The sequence below is a fragment of the Melopsittacus undulatus genome, chromosome 2 (assembly GCF_012275295.1).
Source record: "Melopsittacus undulatus isolate bMelUnd1 chromosome 2, bMelUnd1.mat.Z, whole genome shotgun sequence".
Taxonomy (NCBI): domain Eukaryota; kingdom Metazoa; phylum Chordata; class Aves; order Psittaciformes; family Psittaculidae; genus Melopsittacus; species Melopsittacus undulatus.
In genome coordinates this window covers 27,520,074-27,536,314 of record NC_047528.1, presented here as the reverse complement: position 1 = coordinate 27,536,314, position 16,241 = coordinate 27,520,074, and the positions used below count along the sequence as shown (strand labels likewise).

The 16,241-nt window shown below is 41.0% G+C and overlaps 1 protein-coding gene across 2 annotated transcripts in view; it reads right to left on the bottom strand.

Moving 5' to 3' along the window:
- Positions 1-11,542, bottom strand: part of CAB39L (calcium binding protein 39 like) — a 47,853-nt gene extending 36,311 nt beyond the window's left edge. Inside the window, exons 1-2 of one of the 2 annotated variants that reach the window (XM_031047761.2) lie at positions 11,205-11,542; positions 2,406-2,551 (exon numbers count right to left, since the gene is read on the bottom strand). In XM_031047761.2, the coding sequence (XP_030903621.1) occupies positions 2,406-2,507 (102 nt within the window). In that variant the 5' untranslated portion in view covers positions 2,508-2,551; positions 11,205-11,542. The remainder of the gene's footprint in view (positions 1-2,405; positions 2,552-11,204) is intronic. The other variant, XM_005147659.3, reaches the window with a different exon arrangement.
- Between the last annotated feature and the right edge of the window lie 4,699 nt (positions 11,543-16,241).

Genomic DNA, 16,241 nt, shown 5'->3' with positions numbered 1-16,241 from the left:
GCCATTTTTAAAGTTTATTGTTGCCACTACACCAAAGATGCTTCTTACCATTCACTTCCCTGAACTCAAGAGAATGAACACATCTATTTTCTTTAACAGGCATTTCTGGACAGGCTCAGTGCAACATGATGAAAGGTAGCATTGCTGAGGACTCTCACACATTCCTTTCCATGTGCTTCCTCTACATTGCAAAACAAAGTCGCAGGTCAACAAGCCACATAAAGCATATGTGTGAATACCATCAAAAAATAGGCTGCTTGCTTCTCTTCCTGCCTTGCTGCTGAAGCAACTGACTTGTGCCCGCTCCCTCCTCTCCCCTTGTCAGGAGCAGCCTCCATCCTATACTGATAAAGTATGGCAGGAAATACTGAAAACCAACCTCCTCCTGTAAAATAAGTGTCATCATTAAATTCATGAGCTGTTTTCATCCCTAATAGGTATGCCAGGGGAATGCTCCCATCTCTTTTGCTTTGTAAGGAAAACACACACCAGCTGTTCTGACTTTCATGAAAAATTTGCATTGAGTTCTTGATTTTCTAAGTCTGGATTTCTCCTCTTTTGTCACTGACACCCAAATAAACAAACCAGCTGAAAGCTAAAAATCCTTCAAACCACAACCAAGAGGAGTCATGCTGCAGAGCAAATAGAAAAGAAACCCTAGTCTAGAGCTTCTGCTTTGAATGTCTTCTTTAATCAGGCTTCGAAAGATGAATTCAGCAGGGGAGAGAAGTTTCTGTTGGTTTATTTAGTTGCTTATTCTAAGTTTTAGTTTAGAGTCAAATTCCCTCAGTGCTTTCAGTTAATTGAAGATATTTCAGCATGATACATCAAATACCAGAGGGCTCCCTGAAATCTGTGACTGATCTTACATAATTAACACACACTGAGCTATTTGCTTTGAACCAAAGAGTTTCAAGAGGATTTCATTCAGAGCGTGAAGTGCTCCATGCCTACCTTTTGGGTTGGGCTTGTTTTAATACTGGTTCATTCGCAAGGTGGGGGAAGCAAAATATGCACACACAAACAGCAGCTGCACAAAAACAGTGTTAATGTCACTTAGCAGCTATTTCTGTTTCCACTGACTTCAGTTTTAACCTAAAATTAGTTTGTTGTTAATTAAAATCATATACTTCTGCTACAGTAATACTATGGAAGGCTGGAGTCCCAGATGCCAGGAAAAAAAAAAAAAAAAGAAAAAATTATTTGATTTTATGTAAGCATGAATTCCTAACTGGGAGCATTTTGTATGCTGTGGTGTATCTTCTGAACTGGTTACTGGAAAAGTGGCGAAAGTTGCTCAAGTCTGTGTCACAGAATTGGAGGAGAGCAATATTATCAGCAAAAACTTAGCACTATGATTAGAACATGAATAGTACAGCTCATAGAATCACAGAATGGTTTGGGTTGGAAAGGACCTTAAGACCATCTAGTTCCAACCCATACTCCATGGGCAGGGACACCTCACACTAGACCAGGCTGCTCAAAACCCTGTCCGACCTGGCCTTGAACATTGCCAGGGATGGGGCATCTGCAACATCTTCTGGCAACCTTTTCCAGTGCCCCACCACCCTCACAGTAAATAATTGCTATCTAATTTAAATCTCCCCTCTACCAGTTTAAAGCCATCACCCCTTGTCCTATGCCTACAGTCCCTGATGAAGAGTCCCTCTCCAGCATCCTTGTAGGCACTCTTAAGATTCTGGAAGGCTGCTCTGAGGTCTCCATGCAGCCTCTTCTTCAGGCTGAACAGCCCCAATTTTCTTAGTCTGTCTTTGCATGAGAGGTGCTCCAGCTCCCTTATTATCCTCATGGCTCTCCTCTGGGCTTGCTCCAATGGTTCCACATCCTTTTTCTGTTGGGGACACCCAAAAATATACACAGTACCCCAAGTGGGGTCTCATGAGAGCAGAGTACAGGGGCAGAATCATCTCCCTTGACCTGCTGATCACACTGGCCTTTTAGGAAGTACTAGCACCCAGAAGGTTGGAAAGTATTGACAGAGTGAGATCTCTTTTATACATATCTGAATACATACAGGTTTGCCATTTTATGCAAACAGGGTTCATCGGTAGTACACATTAATTGGCAGCCTCATTTGTTATCCTAATAAAACAATTAACGGTATTGTAGTTTTCAAATAGCCTTCCAAGCTGTTTCATTAGACACAGTACTGTTTGAAGTAGTAGGAGATCACCCTTCATTCTGGCTAAGGCTCCTGGATCTCAAGATTTTCTGTCTGACCCCAGATCTGGTGTACTTTACTTATGCAAAAGCCCCCTGATTTCAGCAGAACCATTCAAACACAAAACTATTCATGTGCAAGTGCTTGCAGAATCAGGGCAGTGAGCAAAGACAATTTTATCACTAGCATAACAACCTTACTGGTCTTCAACATTATCTCATACCTTGTCTGTCTTTTTTTCTTGTTTTTCCAATATGGCCATGTTTTCTTTCAGAATTTTCACAATCTCAGCAGGATTTTTGTGTGATTTACTAAACAAAGGCATGGTTTTTCTTCACCTGGATTTCTTCCTTCAGGAGAGGAGTTCTGCTTTAAATCAAACAAGAAACAAGAATAGCCTTTAAAATTTGTATGAAAATGCAATAAAAACATACAAAGACATAGTGAACAAGAAAAGCTTATGCCTCAGGCACTGTATTTTGCTTCAGCTTCTCAGTAGAGGAGTAAAGTTCCTCATGTACAGTTACTGCAAGTTCATCCAGGATTCACAAGCCACCATTGTCAAGTGGAGAGCTACTGCTCAGCACCTGTGCAGGAGCTAGATGTTTCCTAAAACCGCTCATCTACAGGTCAGCACTCCGGTGAGTCTATGCCTATGTCCAACATCTTTTGGACACTGTGCATCTGGCAGGCTCCACTAGGTTTCTGATAGAGGTTTCTGCTAAATTTCACCAGCTTCATCATGATGCAGGTAACACCATATTAACAGCATCCTTTGATTAGGGCACCACAAGATAAGGTCCCAGCTTCTCCACCACTGCTCCTTCTTCAGCTGCTTTTCTTTTGCAGCCTAAAGCTTCTCAAGAGGAAGCAGTTTAAGCTATCCCCTAGGCCTGACAGACTTCAAGAATCTGTGGGTCAGATCTCACTTGTGTAAAACAGTGCCCAAATTAAATAAAAAACAGAGAATCAGGCCCAAATACAGACACAAATGTTTTTGTGACATTTAAATGAAAGATTAAGCATTTTAATGAAAATGGTTCTGTTTGTTTAATTTAAAACATTCTTCTTCTTTATGTCTGGAAAGGCAAATTCCACATCACTGTATTTATACATGAAAAAAACAAACAGCTTAGTTTCTGATTCTACAGAGCATGAAGTTGTAAATTCTCATGGGTTTTGCTCGGGTTCCAATACAAAGATATGCTGAAGTTAATGGACAGACTACAGATGGGAATATGCTCTCGTTAAGGCAGTTTCCAGGGAGCACAACACCATTTTGGCTGCATTCTAGTTTGTACAATAACAAAGAAGGGATGGGAGAAAACCTTTTCCCCCTTCCAGAACAAAAGACAACCATCACCATCTCTCCACACACACACTTGCAAGATTAGCTGTGCATATATACACAAACAACTTCAATCTCCTTATACTTCTTCAACTTTTGCAATTAAATAGTAAAGAAAAAAAAGAGCTTTATACAGGAGGTTTTAAAGGAAAGTATTAAATGAGCACAATACACACAGTATAAAGAAGAAAACCCAGTGGTCCCAAAAAACCTAATCCTTTCATGCTTTGTTTTTACTATTGACACACTAGAGTCCATCAGGCAGTATGACCTCATTTATGCCATACATTCATGTGTTACTAATTCCCAAATGTTCTATGAAATTAATAAGTACCCAGATTAGATATACTTTCTATTACAACTATAAATAGCAGCCATATAAACCAATCAAGTACAAAATTCAAACCACAGAGTAGTACTTTAAAAAAATAATAAAAAAACATACAGTCTGATCTAACATCTTATTAAAATCACTTAAAAATATTTTTTGCAGATCATCTTCGTAAGAACAGTTTTTATGACACACAGGAAATATTTTTAAATGTCTTATTTAAACTAAAAGTTTCTTTACAGTGTCCAAAGCAGGGGAATTTGTATATAGCTTCTCATTTGTTGCTAGGTCAGTTTTACAGGAATATGTTCATGCTCACTGTCTGAAAGCTCACGGCTTTCAAATTTCCATTTTCAAGTTCCTCACAATTCAGTTCAAACTCATTTTTATTCCTGCAGTTTTGGCTATGTAACTTTCACTCCTTGGCTGAGCTCTCAGCTGTGGAATCTTGCTCCCATGGAGCTCACAACTGCAAGCTTTGGCAGCACCATCCAGCTAGCAACAGAGCAGAGTCACACCTCAACCTGACAACGTGCAAGACTGAAGAGTGGGTATACTAACAACTAACTCCTTTGGGCATGTTCAGCTACATACAAGCACTGGAAAAGACTAGGATGCCAGTATTATAAAAGAAATTAATTTCAACGCTGCTAGGAAGCACCAGGCATTCCCTAATCCCACACATGCTGCAATTAGAAGATTAATAATACACAACACACTTTAGGAAGAACTTGATCCTGCATTACTTTATTATCTGTGAAGAAATGGCATGAGGATGTGAAGATGGAAGAGAGTCAGAGAGCAGGAGCTGAACAGGCATGTTGCATTTCAGAAAAGAAGTATTTTTATCTTCCCCTTTTAGAAGTCTCAGACAAGGAAAAATAAAGAGGGAGACAATGTGATTTTTAAATTGAAGTACACATGAGCTAGAGGTTCTGAGATTTAAAAAAAATTTAAGCCCACATTTCTAACTGAAATGCTGACTTTAATTTATAAACACATTTTCCTCCCCAAAGTAACTTATGTAGCTGTCTAGAGTATGGTGTCTGTAGTTAAATAGACACAAATTTTGCTATAAAACTCCAACAGGCAGGCCAGCACTTTTCCACTGGTAGTTCCCATCCCACCACCATGTCACCACAGCACTTCTCAGTGCTAAAATACAATTTCTCTTCATAACCTACCAGTGTCCTAATCACAACAGCAAAATCAACAATAATAGAGCAGGAAGGGACTCAAGAGACTGTTTAGGTCATCCCTCCACTGAAGAGAGCCAAGTCTCTGTTTCACTTCATTTATTAGTCTTACATACAAAGCAAAGCATCCACTGTATGCAAGTGGAGTGAGACAGGAAAAAAGGGGAAGAGCCCCAGATGTACATCCAAGAATGTTTTTGGATTTACCCTTTTTCTGGACAGTTTTAACCCATCAACATGTGCCTAAAGTTGATGCTTCACTTCAGAAAACACACACTGGCAGCTGCAGGTTACAGTCTCTTTTGCTTCTCCAGGCAGGAATCTAGGGGGACATGTGCTATTCACAATCACAGGTAGAAGCAAATGAAGTAAAGTCACTTTGTTGACATTTGGGAGTTCTACTCCACAATCTAGTGGCTAGTTGTTCCATGAGGCACTTGGCAAGACATGGACTCCTCTCCTCCAGCTTTGCTTCTGATGACTGCATCCTTTGCCAAAGAAGCACAAGGTCTTGCTATAGTTCTTACAACAGTTGGGCATTTCTGCCCCGTCCTCCTCCTTGTATTAGCCTCTGTTCTCTAAGCTTTACTTGGAAGGTCTTCTCTTTGGTAGAGGCAATAATTTGGTTTAAATTCCCTATTCCATTCATCACTTATTTTCAGTCCACCTTTTGGAACTCCATGTTTCCCAAGTGTCTAGCTCTTTGTCAAGGTTGCCTGAAATTGGCCAGGAAGTTCAAAAGTTACCACGGAAAGAGAAGTAGATGAGAGACAGACAGTTCAGCCACATAAGCTTTGTTTTCTCAAGAAATCAGTCTAAAAATAACTGAAACACAAAGATGAGTGACGAGTGAAAAGAATGACACAGGCTTACCAAAGGTAGTTCACACTACAGTACCTTATGAATGTATTTTTAGACTAACAGCAGAACCCATGCATCTAACATGGAAATACACCAAATTAAATATAGTAGAAAATAAACTGGTTGAAGGAAAATTATCATGTTACAGGAAACTGATTGTCTGAGAAGAGCAATTTGAGGGCAGGATTGTATTTAGAAAGGCATAAGAACGAAGAACCTACCCCAAAATTGTTGTGACTCAAAATAGGAAAATATTATCAACACAGAAGAGGAATGGAATATCATTACCTGAGAAACTGGACTGCCTTAAGGACTGAGGTAATAAAAATAGGATTAAAAAGTAAGAGTAGAAAATATTAGATAATGCTGAATAGCAGAAGAGCTGGAGAGTTTGTAGATGCCCCATCCCTAGAAACATTCAAGGCCAGGTTGGACAGACCTCTGAGCAATCTGATCTGGTTAAAGACATCTTTGCCTCTGGCAGAGGGTTGGACAAGATGACCTTTAAAGGTCCCTTCCAACCCATTCTGTGAGTCTATGAACATCTGCTTCAAGCTGAGGACTTACTATGAGAAATGACAGACACCTGGTGATTTACACCCAAATTTTACAGACATGAGAAAGACACATACTAGTCTGTGATGAATTAAGAAAGTAATTGCCAGTAAAAACATAAAGGCATTCATCTCTTTGTACAAAGTCTTGATGAAACTTCATATGGAACATTGCACGCAGCCCTGAACACCCACAGTCAAGTAAAATCGACAGAGATTAGAGATGGTGCAGAGAAGGACCCTAGACTGGCCAAAAAAACAGGAAGACCAGCATGTCTAAGCGGCTAAAAGTGCCCACCTTAATAATCTTAGAATAAAAATACAGGGAAGTCAAAGAAGTTTTTTCACCTCAAATAACAATAACACTTTATTTATGCAGAAGCAAAAGACTATAAACTGCTGAGGAACAAACTTATACTGAAAATGTAAATGCTTCCAACCACTGGAGCTTTGAGATTTTGAAACCACCAGCTCTACCAGGCACACTACAGAGCATCTGTTCATAAGTCTTTGACACTGCTGTCTGGCAGTGAGGGACAGGGCTGAATGAGCCCCTTTCTTTCCTACTTTCTAGGAAAACTTTCTTCCACCTAATGGTTATTCAATGTGTGTTTTTATATATGTGTGGACACTCCTGAATTCGTAATGGATACCAGCCAACTTCTGAAACATTTAGTTGTGATGATGTTCATTTACTGGTGCTTTTGTGAGGACCTTATGAGACCAAGGAAGGAAACAGCTGTAGCTGTATCATACCAAAGTGACTCTCCTGGCCTCAGAGGTTTTCTCTCCTGGTCATGGGGAAAATAACCTGGCAGCACTGTAGGATGAACAATGGTTTCCAAAGCCTGCTGTTGCCATCAGTATGAACATTATGTTTCAGCCACCAGACCTGCAGAGTCGAGCACATTTTATGAGCCCTACTTTTATAAAAATACTTTCAAGGAATATAACTCCATGTTTAGGAGAAAAAAATGGCACTGGCTTTATTTTAAGTGACAGAAATGCCAAAAAACACCACTTTATAAATGTTTGGTTGTTTCTGCGTGCCAGAAAAAAAAAGGAAAATAATCTTACAGACTAAAGCAGTAAATTGAATCCAGAGGTGGACAAGAATAGCAAGACATGAGTTTTAGTGTATTCAGTAAGCTGTCAAAGGTAACCTAACATTCCTTCATACTCAGGCATGCTTTCCCTCAGAGGCCTCCAACTCTGCAAACATTTAACCGAGAGTAAATCATATTCCCCCAAAAAAACCCATATACCTGCTGTTACTCTGCTGTCTGCAAAGGGAGAAGCTGAAGCACAGAAATATTAGAAGACATACCCAGGGCCACATTAGAAAAATGAAAAATCTGTGTGTCAGGAATGAAACCTGGATCATCTGACACCAAAGCCTATGCTTCATCAGTTTTTAAAATAACTCTTCTGCCAGTTGATCTGTTCATAAAGGGAAAGCATTAAAACAAAAAAACAACAGTGCAACTTGAGCTCTTTAATGCAACTATAAAGTACAGTAAGAGATGTAGTTCTGTTTATAGACACCCTCCCCAACGTCTTTGCTTTTAATCTCATACTTCTCCAAAAGATTACAGTGCAACTGAGCTAGTAAGCATCACAAAGGAAAAAGGCAGACAGCAACATCACTTTACTCACCAGCCCATCCCACTACAAAGTGACTCAGTTAAGTGGCTCAGTAACAACTGCTTCCTGCTGCCCACGAAGGCAAGAATGGGAGAGCACGTGAGCCCATCCATGCACTCTCCACAGACATTCCTCTGGACAAGCATTTGGTCTTCAAAAATGAATGAGCAAAAAAATTTCCTTCCCATCACGTATCAGACATCTGTCTTGTCTGAGTTTCCAACCTTCATTGACTTACTAATCAGAACGAAAACAATCACTCGGATTGGGTGAGAGCTTCTTGAAGGGAAAAAGACACTTTCATTTCACATTCACCCCAATCTACCCAAGACCCATATATTTGAATTAGCACACTTTCTACATAATTCTTCCTGATTTAGTTTCTACATAATAGAAGAAACACTTCATTCCCTCATTTCTTACTCCTACTGTATTTGGGGAAGTTGTTGCAATCACAGATCAAAAACTCAAACCAGGGTATGGAAGCTCCCATGTGTGCTGATCACCTGGAGAAGACCAATCCATCCTCTCCCATGCAGTCCCCTCATACAACTCATGCTTCATCTGATATGCAAAAAGAATCAGGGCTACACAACAAATAACTTCTCTGCAAATCCTCAACAGATTGCAGATTTTGGAAGGTATACTGCAAATGAGACACAAGATTAACAGAAGAAATGGCAATTTTATGGTTAAGGGGAAAAAATGCCATCTCTGCCTGGCAGCAAGATTGTTCCAAAAGGTCAAGAATTTACTCATCATAAGCCTTGCTGTTGGCTACTTGTTGCATTACCTGGAATGAAGGTAGATATCGGCTGAAACTTCACCTGAACACAAAACATTGCAGCAATGCCTGCCATTACCACAAATGTCTTTTTTTACCAGATAGCAAGCATCCTGAAGATCAGACGTGAAAAATAAGTACAAAGCTCTGCCCTTAATCTGATGACATCTACAGAATAAGAATACCAGTACCACATAGTTGTTCAATACTGTCATGAAACTGAAGGCATTCACAGTGATGCTCCACTCAAATGCTGTGGTGGAAGCACTCAAAGAAATTAATAATTTTATTTTTAATTGAGTGTTTGAATGACCATTCAATAAAGAAATAGAAAACCTATATAGCCTTTCAGCAAACACAGGGGTAAAATGAAACACTGAACAGCAATCTGGCACTGAGGCAACAGTTTGATAAAGGCTTTGTTCCATGACGGTGACACCCTGCTCCGTTTCTACTCACATCCCCACAGCCTCTGTTAGAGTGGTACAGCAGTTTGCAGGGCCACGTGGGAAACCTGGTGGGGAAAAAAGATAACAAGGGGAAACCCTTTCCAGTCCAGTTCTCCTCATAGTCTGACAAAGACCTGGACCAACACAAGAGGGTTAGATGAGGATTGAAGGAGGGTAGAGGGACAGGGCTGCTGGAGCTCTTGCTACTGCTCAGGCATTCACCAGCCAAACCCAGAATGAGAAGACAGTGATGATGAGAAAAGGGGGTGTAAATTTGTGATGATACAAACTTAAAAGAAAGTATCCTAAGTGGGGTACAGACATAAGCCACTTTGTATCTGTACATTGGTACAGATAAATGACAGAATTAAAGTTAAGAACTCTCTGAGTGTCTGCTGCCTAGTGTTCTTTTATTGCAGTAAGTCCTGTGCTACACCACATCTATTATTATAAAATATTTATTACAAAACAGCATTTGCACACTGCAATGCCAGGTAGCATTCATACGCTAAACCTTTGCAGAAGTGGCATCCTGTGGCATCATACTCACACTGGAAACAATCATCTGTCACAGGATTACACAAGCTCTCCCACTCATGCTGGCGAAGAAGCTAGAAGGAGTAAGTTAATACTTTATGTTGAATAAAACTATAAATATAAGAAACCAGTGGCTTTACACCATCAAGTTTGCAGGGTTCAGGAGTCAAGAATATTTGGGATCCCTATTTCCATTTGTCACCATGGCAGTCTTTCAAACCTACAAGATTAAGAATTCAATTCCATGCCTAAGTGTAGTCCGTAGCAAAACTCCCACAAGCTCAGTCATGCAGAAAGAGGTCTCTTAACTAATGTCTCTGAAGTACACACAGTTCTAACAGAACAGCACTTAACAGCTTTTCATTTACTTAAGTAAAAGGAAAAACAAGTTAAATTTCCATTTCTATTACTAACAATAACAGTAGAAATAATGGAAACTGGTAATATAATTCAAATAACATAATCAGCAGCCAAGAGGGAATAGGAGCTCCTCTAAACCCATCAGTGAGGAACATGAATACTGGTTTTGCTTTTTGTTGAGTATTACTACTCAACAGTAAGAAGAAAGCTACTTCTCTACACAGCATTACTTGACCATGTTCTCAGCAAACCTGCTGTTTTACTTTCAATAGCTTCATAGAACATTAACATAATTTTCTATAGCAGTAATTTCACTTTACTACTAATATTAGCCCAAGAAAGAGTCTTTGCTCAGAAAAAAAAAAAAAAAAAAATCCTTCCTTTAAGGTCACTTAAATCTCTGCCTGATAATAACTTCGTGAATCGCCCATTGCACGGAATTCCAATTTCAGGCTGACAAGACCCAATGCCTGTAAGATGGTTAATTTACATACGTTGTTTCTTGTAACAGTTCACACACACGTTCATCTTCATCTCTAACTGCTTCCCACTCTCTTATGCAAGTGGCCACGCTCTCATTCCTCTGCATCTCAAGAGCCAGTCTGCAGCTGCAGGCAGGCAGTCAGAGAGGAGCAGGAGAAATGATATATTGCAGATATTTTATTTTTGGAAACTGCACTGTAAATAAAGCCATTTCCAGAGATATTCCATGGACACAGAGTGCTTGGTCGCGGAGCCAGCGCCTTATGTAACAGGAGGAGCATTGTTTAGGGTTGCCTGCTTTAAAAAGCCACTCCTGGTAACACAGTTTACAAAGCTATAAAAAGCTAACAGCGTGACTATCGAGAACCAGCAGGCAAGCGGCTTGTTACGAAAAGGCTGGTGCTAACTAGAAAAAGTTTTATTAAATCCCTTAACTTTCTGTCACTCAGAGGACACAATCTCATCCGACACTTACCGTATGAGGGAAGGTGGGGGCTCCTAGGCAGCCCAGCGCAGCCCCATGGCCAGGTGCTGAAGACAGCTCTGCCACCTCTCCGCAACCCACGCCGCCGGCAGCCGCCTTCAGTTATCTTCAATTTAATTCCTCTTTATTCCCCCACGCTGATTACCAACACGTGGCAGAGACAAGGGATTCCGCTCCTCAGTCTCCCGCTCCTCTTCTGCCAAGCGGCCGTCAGCCTCTGGAAAAGTGTGAGCAGAAAGGATCGCTTGAACATGCACAGGCGCTCAGAAGCAGCTGTAAATTTCCACTCCCCGCTGCCCGCGGCCGGACTCCCGGCCTCGCTCCGGCTCCTCGCCGTTCCTGCTCCAACTAGCTCTGTGCCTGGGTGTGCATTTTCCCCCACTGCCCTCCCCGCTTCCCACTCCCTCACTCGTCTTGCTCACAGGCTCGCACACCCCCCAGCCTCCACGTCAGAGGAACGCATGGAACAGCAAAGGAAGACGCGACTGTTCTGCCGAGAGATTTCCCCAGTGTTAAGGGGAGGAGATGCGATGATTCGCATCACTTCAGTAAGTTTCCATTCCCCTCCGAAGTCCGTCGGTGCAGGGGAGGCATCGCTGACGGGTCCTCACACCATCACGTGGCGGAGGCTGCTGGAATTAAATTATTCACCTTGCCGTCCTGCTGAGAATGCAAATAAGGAGCCCAGGGGAGGGTTGTTGTTACAAGATAATAATAAAATCAACATGCTCACGCACCACATCTTCCACTGGAGTCCTGCCCAGAGAAGCTCAAGTTGAGCTGCCTGGCTATATATTGTAACATAAAGATCCATGCACTTTACCACGATAATACTGGAAGGTCACAGAAAAATTTACAGGATATTCTAAGCAAAATTTAAATCCCACTTACGAAAAACATTAGCCTAAAGTATGTCTTCGAAGGGTAATGGCGAGGGGGGGGAAATCATACAATTAAAGTATTCTGAAACACACATTACCAGCTCTTACCAAGCAGACAAATACAGCAGAATGCAATTAAAGGAATTTTTAATGCTTCACTTTTCTCCCTTGGCAACTATTGCTCAGCAAATGCCATATATTCCCAAAGGAATGGCAAGTGCCTTCTACTCCCCTCCAGCTGTCTAACAGGCACTGAGAGCAGGGAAAGGAGGATACTTTACCAGTTACCGTGGGTACTGGTGATGGGATTTAAATCCCATCCTCATGGGATCTCGGCTGAGCCCCAGCAAGAATGAGAGCCCAGCATGTATTTCTGCTGAGCTCACCAGCTTGAAGAGTGATTTCACCTCTCATCCCCTCTTCTTCAGGGCAAATCCCAGTCAGAGTTCTACATTATTAAAAAGAATCCTGCATGCTACATTTGCCTGGGAAGCTCATCTCAGCCCGCGACGCATAGCAGCACTATAGTTGCATCATATCTTGATTTAGGGCTCACCTGCAGTAGCTACTTACAGCCCTTCATTAAAGGCAACCAAAAAAAAAGCATGAGAAACCTTGTTTCTGAGAAATACAGACAAAACAGACACCTTTTAAAGGGCTAACATGCTTTGCTAGTGATCCCAGCAATTAAACAAGGCAAACAGGAGTACCCAAAATCCTCATTCTGAAGATACAAGAATCAACAATTTGCCCATCCCTCCTGGTCTCAGAGGCAGAAGTTGTCCCTGCTCCTTCAACCTCCCTGCATTTGCATAGGAAGTGCCAAGCCAACTTCAGATTAGATTTGTGCTCTTGACTTATCTGTGAAGCACACCACCACCTGTGGTTTTGCTTTACCTCACATCATCAAGAAAGCTCAGCCCTGTGTTTTTGGACTGCCCTCAGCAGCACTGGGAAGGTGCACAAGCACTACTCCCGCTGTGGCCAAATGTGCTGCAACAAGTGACACCAAGTGGCAATTTCTCCTCCAAACCAGTACTGAAATATTTCTCCAGCAAACAATTAATGCCTTCAGATCAGACACCCCCAGCCAGGTTTCCTCTCTAGGCCAGCTCCAGAGAAAGCTCAGTGAAGGACTCTGTGGATGCCAAGCTCAGAGCAGGACAAGCCACCCTCTAAAACAGCAACTTTCTCCACAAAGCTTAGCAGGCACATGCACAACCAGCACAGACTGACATTTCATGACATGAAGGACTTAGGGAGAAAACCTGGTGCCAGGCTCTGCTTCATGGGCGCCTTGCTCTGCTCCAGCTCGGTTGGGCCTTTTTTGTTTATCGGATACCATGGCCTTTGGGTAAACATCAGGGCGAAAGCCAAACGATAAAAACTCTGCCCTTGGGCTACTACTGAAGGCACCAGCTTTTCCTAAGGCAACAAAAAGAAGTACACCATGTCATTAATTTCTACTATGTATTTTAAAGCAAATACCTTTCTTCCCTCTAACTCTCCTGATGGAAATTATTTCCTTTCCACAAAGCATCTACCACATCAACAGGTAAAAAGAACACCCCTCTGCTGCACTGTGGAGTTCAGCATTGGTGGGTGCTACCCTGCAGCTGAATAATCACAAAAAAAAGAATAATCACTAAAAAGCTGCTTCAGTTGCACATTATGGGGGCCTACTTGATAATCTGTGTGTCACTGAGTTCCCTGAAGTATTCACAGACCATTCTGAGCAAGCCGTCCCTTGGAAATGTAAGAAATTTATCTAGAAAATTACTATCCTCTGTATTGGACTAAAGATGCCTGTTTTCCAGGTTATGAGGAATAAATTGAATACGCGCTCCATTTAGAGTTCAACTCTGCCAGTCTTCTACCTGCAGAAATACTTTTGGGCTTTAATAGGAGCCATATACACACTGGGAGAGCAAGAAACATGCCTGCCCCCACCCCTGCATTGCAGCAGGAGAAACAGTGCAAAGCAGAGCAGCTAAAGGGGCAGGGAAAAACATTTCTCTGCTATTCCAATATTCCGTTTCATCTCCAGTGCAGTTAATTCTCAGATGACAGGAGAAAGCCCTGAACCATCCAAAAGGAATTAAGCTGTAATTACTTAGTGCTCTTACCTGTTTGGTCCTTTTTCATTTATTTATTTTTTTTGCTGCCAAGATGTTACTAAATATTTCAAAAGAAATGTTTTATTCAATTCTTAATCTGTAGCCGTCTCAAATCTGGAATGATGTAAGTATAAACAGCCAACAAGTCTATAGTCTCAAAGTACCCTCAAAAAAAAAAAAAAGTCTGTGCACTGCTAAAGGACTCCAGCCTCCACGTATTTGAATTCCATTATATTTCTTTCCTTTAAAGTGAGCAGAGTCCTCAGGCTAAAGTCAGAGTACTTTTAAGAAATGCTCATCCTTGTTTTTGTAACTTAAAATCATGCCATCTAATAAAGACTAAAAGAAGAAAAATTCAGTCCATTATTCCTGCCCTTTCCATTTATTTTCTAAAATAGAAAAGAGAAATCAGGGAAATCAAACAATGAGTGTCCTAGCAGTAAATTACAGCACCAGACAATAAACACATAGTTCATACATATTAATTCTGCTCATTTAATCACTCACTTCAAGGCTGTCTACCTCCTCTGAGATGACTTCCACGATTCTAAAACCCTAAGCAGGCTCAGATACTAGTAATAAATAAATTATAATAATAATCATCATCCATCCTTCCTTAACCCAAAAACCAGTAAATGCCAAAGACCCAGGTCATCAAAACCCAGTTTTCTATGGCAAGAGGTTTAGTTGGGTAATACTAGATATCAAGAGGAGAAACTTTAGAGTACTAAAAAGTTCCCCCATCCTCCAAAACCTGAAAACTGAAGACACTTCCCCCTACCAACGATTTCATCCTACTCCTGCAGATTCCAAGATATCAACATTATGGCAGTTTATCAGGGTGGAGGGGAACTAAAGCCAAACTACTTCTATTACCTGCATCATAAACTGCTTTACTTTAACTCAAGCCATTTAGCTTTATGGCAAAGCGATACAAAAAGTGCGCCCAACAGCACTTCTAAAACCTTGTAAAATAAGACAGTCTTTACAACAATTTTGTGCTTCTGTGATATTCTGCAACCTCAGATACTCATTTTCCTCAGGTCCCCTGCAAGAGCCATGTGGCCACTCCAAATTAATGCCATCAAAACTCTTTTTCATCTTATCAATCCCTAAACAGTCAAACACCAACACCCCCACTTACTATTTTTTTCCCCATATAATCATGGAGAGAGACAAGCTTAGAACTGGATCTATACAGCAGTCCCCCCAAAACAATCACCATTACCTGAAGGCAAAGTAGCATTTGGCTGCTCATCCAAATACAAAACAAGGCAAAAAAGGGGAGTACAATGTATGGAAAGGCAGGTGGTTTTCCCCATGGCCATTTAAAAAGCAGCAAAGCTTCTGGCCTCTCTCAGGAGTAGAAAACTGATATTTCTTTAGTGAAGCGTGTGGCAACAGAGAGCAGGCAGAGGCAGCAGCAGACCTGTAGCTGCATTTTAGCTGAAGTAAGAGGAAGGATTTAAATGGATGCTTTTTATAAGCTATTCCTAAAAATGCAAACATGTCTTCAATGGTTTTCCCCTCTTCTTCTTCCTGGCTCCCTCTAGCGTTTTTCTGCACATACTGCCTTTTCCTTCCAGTTAATTAACGCAAATAATAAACAGTTGCTAAGATGTTTTAGGGGCTTTGTAGGTTCTTTTAGAGTTGCACTAGCTTTCATAGAGTGCCCAGGAGTTTTAAATGAACATATTATCCGCTTGCACATCATTCCAGCAACCACACACCGACACTGGCCTTTCTACCAGAAACCTATACGTAATAAATAGTTTATTTACAGGCTAGTGTATTTTAAAGGTATCCATCAGCTCCACCATTAGAGAAAATCAGCTAAAATTAATCCATTTCCCTGCTAATTTCTACCCCTAAATAGGAATTACATCTAAACAGAAGATTACTAAAGCACAACAGATGAAAAATAAAACAGATTAAAATTTTATGCCTGAACAGTTACTTATAAAATGTTAATCGCATCCCTTATCTACTGTGTCCCAATATAAAATACAAGTAAGAACCATACTTGTACT